General features: G+C 49.0%; 1 protein-coding gene across 1 annotated transcript; it reads left to right on the forward strand.

Annotated features, from left to right (window-relative positions):
• The first annotated feature begins 3,243 nt into the window (after nt 1–3,243).
• LOC123040678 (UDP-glucosyltransferase 29-like) lies at nt 3,244–5,071 on the forward strand. Its single transcript, XM_044463455.1, has one exon. It carries the CDS (start codon nt 3,442–3,444, stop codon nt 4,840–4,842), a length of 1,401 nt encoding a protein of 466 aa, XP_044319390.1. The 5' UTR covers nt 3,244–3,441; the 3' UTR covers nt 4,843–5,071.
• The last annotated feature ends 9,572 nt before the right edge of the window (nt 5,072–14,643 follow it).

A 14,643-nucleotide genomic window follows, 5' to 3' on the forward strand; every position in this document is an offset into this window, starting at 1 on the left:
GTCGGACTGCAAATACATGATTCAAACATGAAAATACAATAAAATAGAAAGGCTGGATATATAAATGTGTCCGGATACTCACGATTTGGCCAGGGGCTTGTCCCTGGGTTGCCACTCCGAGCTGCTGTCGGTGCCTGCGGTGGAGCTGTCTGGAAGGGAAGCGTTTCCCTTCTTGGATGCTTCGGCCTCCAACCGCGTGGAGGACGTTCTCTTCTTTCTCCCCGCTGCAGGGGGGAATGGCTTTCCTCTTCTTCCTCCTCTTCTTCCTCCTCCTCTTCCTCGTCATCTTCGGCGGCGAAGGAGTGAGCCCCGACGTCTTCAGACGCCGCATCCGAAGTTCCCTTGCGATGGAGACCACTTCTGGTCTCCTTGGCCTTCTTCTTGACCTTCTTCTCCGGCACCTGATAAGGCGTCGGAACCAGCATCTTTGTAAGAAGCGGGATTTCTGGGTCTTCGGGCTGCGGAGCCGGACACTTGATCCGCTCCGCCTTCTCTGTCCAAGTCTGAAAAAAATTGATAGGGAGGCTCAGACACTTTCCTCGAATATGCAAGTAAAGGGTACACCTTGAAAACATGAAAGAACTTATCGGACTAGCTGGGTGGGTTGAGTCGTGCCCGCGATCCTCGTCCATGGGCGGCGGCACCTCGTTGGCCTCGAAGAGCACCTTCCAGATATCTTTGTGCGTCGTGCCGAAGAGCTCTAGTAGGGTCTGGTGCTTGGCCGGATCGAACTCCCATAAATTGCAAGTCCGGCTTTGGCACGGAAGAATCCGGCAAACAAGCATCACCTGGATCATGTTGACGAGCTTGATTCTCTTGTTTATCATGTTCTTGACGTGCGTCTGGAGCGTCGTCAGCTCGTCCGAGGAAGCCCAGGTCAGGCCCTTCTCTTGCCAGGAGGTGAGCCACATCGGGACTCTGGATCGGAATGCGGGAGCCGCCGCCCAATTGGTGCCGCGCGGCTCGGTGATGTAGAACCATCCCGACTGCCATCCTTTGGCAGTCTCCATAGAGGAGCCTTCGGGCCAAGTGATATTGGGCATCTTGCCCACCATGGCGCCTCCGCACTCTGCTTGCTGACCGCTCACCACCTTTGGCTTCACATTAAAGGTCTTCAGCCATAGTCCAAAATGAGGTGGGATGCAGAGGAAGGCCTCGCACACGATGATAAACGCCGATATGTTGAGGATGGAGTTGGGGGGCAGATCATGGAAGTCCAGCCCGTAGTAGTACATCAGTCCGCGGATGAACGGGTAAAGGGGGAATCCCAGCCCGCGGACGAAGTGTGTATGGAACACTACCCTCTCATGGGGCTCCAGGATGGGGACGATCTGTCCCTTGGCCAAAAGTCGATGGGCGATTTCCTTGGCTAGGTACCCGACCTCCCGGAGCTTCTTGATGTCCTTCTCCTTGACGGAGGAGGCCATCCACTTGCCTCCTGCTCCGGATCCGGACATGATTGGAGTGCTTTTTTGGGGGCGGAGAAGGCGAAAGCTTGGGCGCTGGAGCTTGAGAATGGATGGGCAGAGGAAGGAGAAGGCGTGGGTAAACTAGGATGAATCCTTATCCCTTTATAAAGGCAGTAAAAGTAATGTGCCTACATGCTCGCCTTAAAACTCGCTTATCCCCAAGCGTCGTGCAGATGGCACGGTTGGGTTACCCATGCCCGTATTGATGAGAATCCCGTGATAAGTGGACACGATCTCTGCTTTGACAAGGCGTGCCAATGAAACCGCACCTCGAAATACGGAGGGGCGGGCTAAAAAACTGTTCGAATAATAACCGGGCCGTGGCGTGATGTCAAGCTACGAAAAGTTGTCAGCGGATTGGACTCGTGGAATATTATACTCTCTATAGTGGTATGTGAAATTTGTTTTGCAGAGCCGAACACGATTCTTGTGTTCAAGATCTACTTTGAAGTATTCGGAGAAGGAACCCGCCTTGCAATGCCGAAGACAATCTACGCGCCGGACTCATCGTCATTGAAGCCTGATTCAGGGGCTACTGAGGGCGTCCTGGATTAAGGGGTCCTCGGACAGCCGGACTATATACATATGCTAGACTATTGGGCTGTGAAGATACAAGATAGAAGACTTCTTCCCGTGTCCGGATGGGACTCTCCTTTGCGTGGATGGCAAGCTTGGCGATTTGGATATGTAGATTCCTTTCTCTGTAACCGACTTTGTGTAACCCTAGCCCCCTCCGGTGTCTATATAAATCGGAGGGTTTAGTCCGTAGGACAAGAACAATCATAATCATAGGCTAGCTTCTAGGGTTTAGCCATTACGATCTCGTGGTAGATCAACTCTTGTAATACTCATATTCATCAAGATCAATCAAGCAGGAAGTAGATTACCTCCATAGAGTGGGCCCGAACCTGGGTAAACATTGTGTCCCCCGCCTCCTGTTACCACAGCCTTAGACGCACAGTTCGGGACCCCCTACCCGAGATCCGCCGATTTTGACACCGACAGCGACCCCCCGCCCCAACTCCCTCATCACGATGAAATTTTCCACGTGAACCATCCCAACCAGACCTCCCCTCCACGTCAACATCCTGTGACGCTATTAAAACACAACATGTGGCAAAGGGAAAATGGCCCAAGGTGATGTTATGGGTTAAGAACTACTATGATCTTAGTTGTAATGTTTTGTATGTTTAACTTAAGAACTGCTATGTTAAGTTAAGAATTGCTCCCCAAGTTATGATACAATGTCGTCTTCAATGAAGAAGATGTACGAGGGGAGGTCCGATCTTCACGGTGTAGGGTCGATGATTGGAGGGGATAACTAGCTTTAAGCAGCCAAACACTTGATCCGCTCCGCCTTCTCTGTCCAAGTCTGAAAAAAATTGATAGGGAGGCTCAGACACTTTCCTTCGTTCCTAAATATTTGTCTTTCTAGAGATTTTCACGAATGACTACATACGGAGTAAAATGAGTGAATCCACACTCTAAAATGTGTTTACGTACATCCGTATGTAATAGTTCATTTGAAATTCTAAAAAAAAAATATTTAGAAACAGAGGGAGTAGTTTTATATGACGGACCTATGGTCTAAAGCATAACCAAAATCGAGTTGTGCGCTGTCTTAGATCGAGTCACACAGGCATCTCGAACGTGATGGAAGAAGCCCGACACGCGCCTCGCGTCCCCGGCGGCACGTGGCCTAGGAAAAGTGACTCCGCGCGCCAGACACGATGACGACGTAGCCCATGACCTCCGGGCGGCTTGCGCGCGGCGCTCGCTCACTGGGCTCCATACACGTCGATGGTCAGCGCCATCGCAAATCCAAACCCAGACAGGATTACCCCGTCTATAAATCCACGCGCCCCGAAGGCCGTAGATCACATCACACAGCACACAGCACGAAGAAGAATTCCAGTCAGCTGAACTGAACAAGTAGCTCCTCCTAGACCTCCCTCATCACCGACCGATCGCCATGGCGCAGGCGGAGCGCGAGTGCATGCGCGTGGTCATGTTCCCGTGGCTGGCGCACGGCCACATCAACCCGTACCTCGAGCTGGCCAAGCGCCTCGTCGCCACCAGCCCCGACGACCACCACCTCGACGTCGTCGTGCACCTCGTCTCCACCCCGGCCAACCTGGCGCCCCTCGCGCACCACCAGACGGACAGGGTCAGGCTCGTCGAGCTCCACCTCCCGGCGCTCCCCGGCCTCCCGCCCGCGCTGCACACCACCAAGGGCCTTCCCGCGCACCTCATGCCGGCCCTCAAGCGCGCCTGCGACCTCGCCGCGCCGCGCTTCGGCGCGCTCCTCGACGAGCTCTGCCCGGACATTGTCGTCTACGACTTCCTCCAGCCGTGGGCGCCGCTCGAGGCCGCGGCGCGCGGCGTGCCTGCCGTCCACTTCAGCACCTTCAGCGCCGTCGCCAAGGCATTCGTCGTCCACTGCCTCAAGAATGAACGGACCCCCAGCGCCTTCCCGTTCGAGACCATCAGCCTCGGCGGCGCCGAGGAGGACGCCAAATACGCGGCGCAGCTCGTCTCCCGCGACGACGGCACAGCCCAGATCCCCGAGCGCGACCGCCTGCCGCTCAGCCTGGAGCGCTCCTCCGGGTTCGTGGCCATCAAGACGTGCGCTGACATCGAGCGCAAGTACGTGGACTACCTGTCCCAACTCGTGGGCAAGGAGGTCGTGCCCACCGGCCCGTTGCTCGTGGACTCCGGTGGCTCCGACGGGAAGCGCGACGGCGGCCACATCATGAAGTGGCTCGACGGCAAGGAGCCGGGCTCCGTGGTGCTCGTCTCCTTCGGCAGCGAGTACTTCATATCAGACCGGCAGATGGCGCAGATGGCGCGCGGGCTGGAGCTCAGCAGGGTGCCCTACCTGTGGGTGGTGCGGTTCCCGAACTCGGAGGACGACGCCCGCGGCGCCGCGAGGTCCATGCCGCGGGGGTTCAAGCCGGCGCGCGGGCTGGTGGTGGAAGGGTGGGCGCCGCAGTGGCGCATCCTGTCGCACCCTTCCTGCGGCGCGTTCCTGACCCACTGTGGGTGGAGCTCGGTGCTGGAGTCCATGGCGGCGGGGGTGCCGATGGTGGCGCTGCCGCTGCACATCGACCAGCCTCTGAACGCCAACCTCGCGGTGGAGCTGGGCGCGGCGGCCACGCGCGTGAAGCAGGAGCGGCTCGGGGAGTTCAAGGCGGAGGACGTCGCGCGGGCGGTGCGCTCGGCTGTCAACGGGAGAGAATGGGTGGCGGCGAGGCGCCGTGCGAGGGAGCTGCGTGAGGTGGTGGCGCGGAACGACAGCGACGACCGGCAGATCGCGACGCTGCTGCAGAGGATGGCGCGGCTCTGCGGCAAGGGCCAGGCCGTGCCAAATTAGTGGGCTTTTTTTGGTTTGAACGTTCTTTTGCTTTTTTTTTTAACGGTTTTAGTCGAGAATAAATAAGAGTCGGGCGCAGTGGCTGCCACAGCCCACCTGTACTCGTTTTTTTTTAGGCAAACAGCCCATCTGTACATGCCGCTCGGGCGACTAGTTTCGGCCTTTCCAGGTTGAACTAATTTCGGCCTTTTCAGTTTCCTTCAATAAAAAAACGGCCTTTTCGGAGAAATAACAACAGTCTGATATTCTACCCAAAACCCCATCAGTCTAAATACTCCCGTGAACTAAGATAAAAGTACACGTTGAGAATGACAGACGTGGAGTGATAAAGGCGGAGGTAGTGTGCTCTTGCAAGACACTTTGATACTCCCTTCGTTTTTGTTTTTGTATACAAGGTAACTTCATTTTTTTTAATCTGAGAAAACTTCATATTTTTATGTCAGATTATTAATTTTATCAACAGAAAATAAGTTATATGCCATAAAAAGTATGTCATTGGATGTACATTTCAAAGAACTTCTTAATGGTATATTTTAAATAATAAACATAACCCATATTTGGCTATCAAAATTATGAGTTGCAGATCGACAAAAAAAATAAAGTGGCCTTATATATAGAAATGGAAGGAGCACCTAATTTTAGGCTTGGAATGATGAATTTTCTTAGATGATCTTAACACAGTCATTCGTCAAGGGTAGATGATAAAAAGAAGTTGATTTATTGATCAAAGACGTTAATTGAGAAACACATGAATAGGACATGTTTGTCACATGAACATGACATGTTTGTCGGTGCAATGGTGCTTTGCAGAAATAGTCATTTAGACAGAAGGAACACAGAAAAATCTCTTGATCGTATGTGCTCCAGGTTGGGGTGGTTGTTCAAATCAAATTTCTATGTCTTTTAAGACATAATAATCCAACCTATAGGAACCATAGGAAATATTTCATTTGATCCAACGACAAACCATAGAAAACCCTCTTTAAGAATTAAAATCCTGCAGAAGTCCTATGTAATTTCTGCAATTTAAGAGCACATGGAATGGAAGAACAGTGTTAGCCATTCACTATCCAACCCCTTACAATATTGTACAACGTAAAGATGCTTCCATAAATACAATAGCCGGATTGATTCCTTAAACAGAGGTCCCTGGAGGGGGATAGATAAAATAGTTGTACAACTTTTTTTTTTAAAAGGATGACCCCCGGCCTCTGCATTTGGAAGATGCATGCGGCCATTTTATTGATTATTTTGAGGACCTTACAAAGTAGAATAACAATATGTCTGAATCCGTCATCTTGGTAACATCTGTCGCTACTCCTATCCATAAGATAAAGGGATGCAAGTTGAGCCACATATCCAGACCTCTCACCTAAGCCTAACATCTAAAGTCGGAGGCCCCGACCGAGCCACATACCGGGTCCGGGGCACAAACCGGTCCGAGGCACTCACATGTGTCGTCGCCGCCATCTTCCGTTGGTCCATCTTTAGAGCAGATTGAGGTGTCAACCTTGGCAGGTCCTCCGCCATCGACGCCACCATGACGCCAGACGACGACCTCCATCTACGTGAGTCCATCTCCAAGCAACAGACGTAGATCCATGCTAGGATAGGGCCGCACCACCGGCGTCGCCCACCACCCACAAGCGCCACCCAACCCAACACTACTAGGGAAAAGCCTATACACGGAATCTTACCAGCAGCGCGCTTCAAAATCAGGCGCTGCTGCTACTTAGCAGTAGCGCTCACTTTAAAACAGCGCTGCTGGTACAAGTTTATCAGTAGCGCACACACAACAGGACACGCTACTGCTAAAATTTCCACGACGCCGCGGTGAGGCCACTTATAGCAGCAGCGCGTTGGAACAAAGGGCGCTACTGCTAAGGATCGTAGCAGCAGCGCATTTAGGCTATAATCGCTGCTACTAAGGTTACTACAAAAATTTAGTCCCACCTCGCTCCATGAAGAGAGTTTGTACCACCTTAAATATGTTCTTTCTACAACTTTCACAAGCACTTGGTCTTCATTGAACTCTATGTGTAGGATCTGTGGCCGCAATAGGAATCCTCGCATGTTTCTAAACCAACCGTCGAGGATTCCTATTGACAAATCAGATTGTACACAAAAGACAATTGATGATCAATGTATTTTTTTATGTCTATGTCTAACATAGCAGTAGGGCGTTCTCGGCCGAAGGCGCTACTGATAGGTCGTTTAGCAGTAGCGCACTTTGCTATAGCGCGCTACTGCTAAGCCAATCCATCTCCCCCCTCACCTATCTGATCCAGATCACACTCACACACACACACACACACTCGATCTCCCCCTCGTCGCCCCTCCTCCGATCTGCGCTGCTGTCGCCTCATCCTCCTCGCTGGACTCGGTACCGACCTCCTCCTCCGTCCTCCCTCCACTGGCCGACCCCTCCTCGCTTGGCCTTCCTCCTCCATTCTCCCTCCACTCGCCGCCGGCCAGCCCCTCCTCGCTCCGCCTTCCTCCTCCATTCTCCCTCCACTCGCCGCCGGCCAGCCCCTCCTCGCTCCGCCTTCCTCCTCCGTCCTACTCTCTTCTCCCTCCTCGAGTCGCCCCTCCTTCTCCCTCCTCCCTGCTACATTTTGATTTAGTAGGCTAGTTCATATGCAACATTCTGATTTAGTTGATATGATTCAGTTGATTTAGTAAGCTAGTTGATTTAGTTGATTTAGTTGATTTAGAACATTTTGATTTAGTTGATTTAGTAGGCTAGTTGATTTAGTTTATTTAGTAGGCTAGTTGATTTAGTTGATTTAGAACATTTTGATTTAGTTGATTTAGTAGGCTAGTTGATTTAGTTGATTTAGTTGATTTAGTAGGCTAGTTGATCTAGTTGATTTAGAACATTTTCATTTAGTTGATTTAGTATGCTACTTGATTTAGTATGCTAGTTAATTTAGTTGATTTAGGATGCTACTGGATTTAGTATGCTAGTTGATTTAGTTGATTTAGGATGCTTTGCTCATATTGCTTTAGGAAAATATCACATGCTACTGTTTTTCTTTCCTGTGAAGTGAATCATTAATCCTTTGCTCATATTGCTTTAGGAAAATCGCGCCACCACCATCACCACTATGTCGACTGTGCAAGTCAAGGTGCGCCAGCAGCCTTGCAACTGGCAAGCTGTTTAGCATCTACTTCCAGCCGAGTTTTCGTCATGCGCCAGTAAGAAATTAGATGAAATGTAATAACTATTTTATTTTTAGTGTTGGCATTACTGCATTGTGTCATTTTTCTTTTCTTACACAGACCGTCCCATGCAATGTGAGGTTGACATTCAACAAGCTGACAGGAGACACTGTGACATTTGAGGCTCCTGGGGGGCCATACACTATGGAGGTAGAGAAAGGACGCAATATGTCGCAGATTGGAGGAGATGGATGGGCCCGTTTCCTCGCCCGCATGCGTCTTACTGATGGTAAGTTGATCAGTTTCTCCTTCAGAGCAAAAAGACCCAAGCTGGCTGTCATTTATCAGGAACACCCACCGCCCAGGCTTGAGGATGATGATCTTCATCGATATCATCTAGAACTACATATGTGTGTGTGTGTGTGGCTATATCATCTAGAACTACATATGATGATCATCGTCGATATCATGTAGAACTACATATGATGATCGTCGTCGATATCATCTAGAACTAAATATGATGATCGTCGTCGATGTCACCTTGTACTGCTTGAGGATGCATGTTGAGTATATATGAAATTGTTATCTAGTACTCCTTCGGTTCCAAATTACTCGTCGTGGTTTTAGTTCCAATTTGAACTAAAACCACGACGAGTAATTTGGAACCGAGGGAGTACTACATAGTACCTATAATGCTTTATGAAATTGATATCTAGTAGTACCTAGTATCTGGAAATTGCAGTTTATTGAAGCTGGAGTGGGGAAATGGTGAAAGATATAACAGCAGCGCGGGCGCAGGAAATCGCTACAGCTAACTTGTTGGGGAACGTTGCAGAAAACAAAAATTTTCCTACTCGTTTCACCAAGATCATCTAGGAGTTCATCTAGCAACGAGTGATTAGATGCATCTACATACCTTTGTAGATCGCGCACGGAAGCGTTCAAAAGAACGGTGATGATGTAGTCGTACTCGACGTGATCCAAATCACCGATGACCAGCGCCGAACGGACGGCACCTCCGCGTTCAACACACGTACGGGACGGGAGACGTCTCCTCCTTCTTGATCTAGCAAGGGGGGAGGAGAGGTTGATGAAGATCTAGCAGCACGACGGCATGGTGGTGGATGCAGGGCGTCACAGCAGCAGGGCTTCGCCGAGACTACGAGGGAGAGACATAACGGGGGGAGATGGAGGCGCCAGGGGCTGGTGTGAAATCCCTCCTCTCCCCCCCACTATATATAGGGGTGCCAAGGGGGGGCGCCGGCCCTAGTAGATGAGATCTACTAGGGGGGGCGGCGGCCAAGGGGAGGTTTCCCTCCCCCCCAAGGCACCTAGGGGTGCCTTCCACCACATGGACTCTTCCATGGTGGAAACCCTAGGCGCATGGGCCTATAGGGGCTGGTGCCCTTGGCCCATCTAGGCCAAGGCGCACCCCCTACAGCCCATGTGGCCCCCCGGGACAGGTGGCCCCACCCGGTGGACCCCCGGGACCCTTCCGGTGGTCCCGGTACAATACCGATAACCCCGAAACTTGTCCCGATGCCCGAAATAGCACTTCCTATATATAATTCTTTACCTCCGGACCATTCCGGAACTCCTCGTGACGTCCGGGATCTCATCCGGGACTCCGAACAACATTCGGGTTTCTGCATATACATATCTTCATAACCCTAGCGTCACCGAACCTTAAGTGTGTAGACCCTACGGGTTCGGGAGACAAGCAGACATGACCGAGACGACTCTCCGGTCAATAACCAACAGCGGGATCTGGATACCCATGTTGGCTCCCACATGCTCCATGATGATCTCATCGGATGAACCACGATGTCGAGGATTCAATCAATCCCGTACGCTATTCCCTTTGTCTATCGATATGTTACTTGCCCGAGATTCGATCGTCGGTATCCCAATACCTTGTTCAATCTCGTTACCGGCAAGTCACTTTACTCGTACCGTAATGCATGATCCCGTGACCAGACACTTGGTCACTCTGAGCTCATTATCATGATGCATTACCGAGTGGGCCCAGTGATACCTCTCCGTCATACGGAGTGACAAATCCCAGTCTTGATCCATGTCACCCAACAGACACTTTCGGAGATACCCGTAGTCTACCTTTATAGTCACCCAGTTACGTTGTGACGTTTGGCATACCCAAAGCACTCCTACGGTATCCGGGAGTTACACGATCTCATGGTCTAAGGAAAAGATACTTTGACATTGGAAAACTCTAGCAAACGAACTATACGATCTTGTGCTATGTTTAGGATTGGGTCTTGTCCATCACATCATTCTCCCAATGATGTGATCTCGTTATCAATGACATCCAGTGTCCATAGTCAGGAAACCATGACTATCTGTTAATCAACGAGCTAGTCAACTAGAGGCTCACTAGGGACATGTTGGTGTCTGTTATTCACACATGTATTACGATTTCCGGATAACACAATTATAGCATGAATAAAGACAATTATCATGAACAAGAAAATATAATAATAATGCTTTTATTATTGCCTCTAGGGCATATTTCCAACAGTCTCCCACTTGCACTAGAGTCAATAATCTAGTTACATTGTGATGAATCGAACACCCATGGAATTCTGGTGTTGATCATGTTTTGCTCTAGGGAGAGGTTTAGTCAACGGATCTGCTATATTCAGGTCCGTATGTACTTTACAAATCTCTATGTCTCCATCTTGAACATTTTCACGAATGGAGTTGAAGCGACGCTTGATGTGCCTTGTCTTCTTGTGAAACCTGGGCTCCTTGGCAAGTGCAATAGCTCCAGTGTTGTCACAGAAGAGCTTGATCGGCCCCGACGCATTGGGTATGACTCCTAGGTCGGTGATGAACTCCTTCACCCATATTGCTTCATGCGCTGCCTCTGAGGCTGCCATGTACTCCGCTTCACATGTAGATCCCGCCACGACGCTTTGCTTGCAACTGCACCAGCTTACTGCCCCACCATTCAAAATATACACGTATCCGGTTTGTGACTTAGAGTCATCCAGATCTGTGTCGAAGCTAGCGTCAACGTAACCCTTTACGACGAGCTCTTCGTCACCTCCATAAACGAGAAACATTTCCTTAGTCCTTTTCAGGTACTTCAGGATATTCTTGACCGCTGTCCAGTGTTCCTTGCCGGGATTACTTTGGTACCTTCCTACCAAACTGACGGCAAGGTTAACATCAGGTCTGGTACACAGCATGGCATACATAATAGAAACTATGGCTGAGGCATAGGGGATGACGCTCATCTCTTCTATATCTTCTGCCGTGGTCGGACATTGAGCTGAGCTCAATTTCATACCTTGTAACACAGGCAAGAACCCCTTCTTGGATTGATCCATATTGAACTTCTTCAATATCTTATCAAGGTATGTGCTTTGTGAAAGACCTATGAGGCGTCTCGATCTATCTCTATAGATTTTGATGCCTAATATATAAGCAGCTTCTCCAAGGTCCTTCATTGAAAAACTTTTATTCAAGTAGGCCTTGATGCTGTCCAAGAGTTCTATATCATTTCCCATCAAAAGTATGTCATCTACATATAATATGAGAAATGCTACAGAGCTCCCACTCACTTTCTTGTAAACGCAGGCTTCTCCATAAGTCTGTGTAAACCCAAACGCTTTGATCATCTCATCAAAGCGAATGTTCCAACTCCGAGATGCTTGCACCAGCCCATAAATCGAGCGTTGGAGCTTGCACACTTTGTCAGCATTCTTAGGATCGACAAAACCTTCCGGCTGCATCATATACAATTCTTCCTTAAGGAAACCATTAAGGAATGCTGTTTTGACATCCATTTGCCATATTTCGTAATCATAGAATGCGGCAATTGCTAACATGATTCGGACGGACTTCAGCTTCGCTACCGGTGAGAAAGTCTCATCGTAGTCAACCCCTTGAACTTGTCGATAACCCTTAGCGACAAGCCGAGCTTTATAGATGGTCACATTACCATCCGCATCTGTCTTCCTCTTAAAGATCCATTTATTTTCTATGGCTCGCCGCTCAACGGGCAAGTCAGTCAAAGTCCATACTTTGTTTTCATACATGGATCCTATCTCGGATTTCATGGCTTCTAGCCATTTGTCGGAATCCGGGCCCGCCATCGCTTCTTCATAGTTCGAAGGTTTACCGTTGTCTAACAGCATGATTTCCAAGACAGGGTTGCCGTACCACTCTGGTGCGGAACGTGTCCTTGTGGACCTTCGAATTTCAGTAGGGGCTTGATCAGAAGTATCTTGATCATTATCATTAACTAGTCGGTGCAGGCACCTCAGGAACATTTTCTTGAGTTGCGCCATTTTCCGGTTCAAGAGGTAATACTTCATCAAGCTCTACTTTCCTCCCACTTACTTCTTTCGAGAGAAACTCTTTCTCCAGAAAGGACCCATTCTTGGCAACAAAGATCTTGCCTTCGGATCTGAGGTAGAAGGTGTACCCAATAGTTTCTTTTGGGTATCCTATGAAGACGCATTTTTCCGACTTGGGTTCGAGCTTTTCAGGTTGAAGTTTCTTGACATAAGCATCGCATCCCCAAACTTTTAGAAACGACAGCTTAGGTTTCTTCCCAAACCATAATTCATACGGTGTCATCTCAACGGATTTCGACGGAGCCCTATTTAAAGTGAATGCGGCAGTCTCTAAAGCATAGCCCCAAAAAGATAGCGGTAAATCGGTAAGAGACATCATAGATCGCACCATATCCAATAGAGTGCGATTACGACGTTCGGACACACCATTACGCTGAGGTGTTCCAGGCGGCGTGAGTTGTGAAACTATTCCACATTTTCTTAAGTGTGTGCCAAACTCGTGACTCAAGTATTCTCCTCCACGATCTGATCGTAGAAACTTGATTTTCCTGTCACGTTGATTTTCAACCTCACTCTGAAATTCCTTGAACTTTTCAAAGGTTTCAGACTTGTGTTTCATTAAGTAGATATACCCATACCTACTTAAATCATCAGTGAGGGTGAGAACATAACGATAGCCACCGCGAGCCTCAACACTCATTGGACCGCACACATCAGTATGTATGATTTCCAATAAGTCGGCTGCTCGCTCCATTGTTCCTGAGAACGGAGTCTTGGTCATTTTACCCATAAGGCATGGTTCGCATGTGTCAAATGATTCATAATCAAGAGACTCTAAAAGTCCATCAGCATGGAGCTTCTTCATGCGTTTGACACCTATGTGACCAAGGCGGCAGTGCCACAGGTATGTGGGACTATCATTATCAACCTTACTTCTTTTGGTACTCACATTATGAACATGTGTAGCATCACGTTCGAGATTCATAAAGAATAAACCATTCACCATAGGAGCATGACCATAAAACATATCTCTCATAAAAATGGAACAACCATTATTCTCAGATTTAAAAGAGTAGCCATCTCGAATTAAACGAGATCCCGATACAATGTTCATGCTCAAAGCTGGCACTAAATAACAATTATTAAGGTTTAAAACTAATCCCGAAGGGAGATGCAGAGGTAGCGTGCTGACGGCGACCACATTGACCTTGGAACCATTCCCGACGCGCATCGTCACCTCGTCCTTTGCCAGTTTCCGCTTATTCCGCAGCCCCTGCTTTGAGTTACAAATGTGAGCAACTGCACCGCTATCAAATACCCAGGAGCTACTACGGGCACTAGTAAGGTACACATCAATTACATGTATATCACATATACCTTTTGTTTTGCCGGCCTTCTTATCCGCTAAGTACTTAGGGCAGTTCCGCTTCCAGTGACCGCTTCCCTTGCAATAAAAGCACTCAGTCTCGGGCTTGGGTCCATTCTTTGGCTTCTTCCCGGCAGCTTGCTTGCCGGGCGCGGCAACCTCCTTGCCGTCCTTCTTGAAGTTCTTTTTACCCTTGCCTTTCTTGAACTTAGTGGTTTTATTGACCATCAACACTTGATGTTCCTTCCTGACTTCTACCTCTGCTGATTTCAGCATAGCAAATACTTCAGGAATGGTCTTTTCCATCCCCTGCATATTGAAGTTCATCACAAAGCTCTTGTAGCTTGGTGGAAGCGACTGGAGGATTCTGTCAATGACCGCATCATCCGGGAGATTAACTCCCAGCTGAGTCAAGCGGTTATGCAACCCAGACATAGTGAGTATGTGCTCACTGACAGAACTGTTTTCCTCCATCTTACAGCTGAAGAATTTGTCGGAGACTTCATATCTCTCGACCCGGGCATGAGCTTGGAAAACCATTTTCAGCTCTTCGAACATCGCATATGCTCCATGTCTCTCAAAACGCTTTTGGAGCCCCGGCTCTAGGCTGTAAAGCATGCCGCACTGAACGAGGGAGTAGTCATCGGAACGTGCCTGCCAAGCGTTCATAACATCTTGTTCTGCAGGGAGAACGGGTGCGTCACCAAGCGGTGCTTGTAGGACATAATCTTTCTTGGCAGCTATGAGGATGATCCTCAGGTTCCGGACCCAGTCCGTATAGTTGCTGCCATCGTCTTTCAGCTTGGTTTTCTCTAGAAACGCGTTGAAGTTGAGGACTACGTTGGCCATTTAATCTACAAGACATATTATAAAATATTTAGACTAAGTTCATGATAATTAAGTTCAACTAATCAAATTATTAATGAACTCCCACTTAGATTAGACATCCCT

This window comes from Triticum aestivum, chromosome 2B (assembly GCF_018294505.1).
Source record: "Triticum aestivum cultivar Chinese Spring chromosome 2B, IWGSC CS RefSeq v2.1, whole genome shotgun sequence".
NCBI classification, from domain to species: Eukaryota; Viridiplantae; Streptophyta; class Magnoliopsida; order Poales; family Poaceae; genus Triticum; species Triticum aestivum.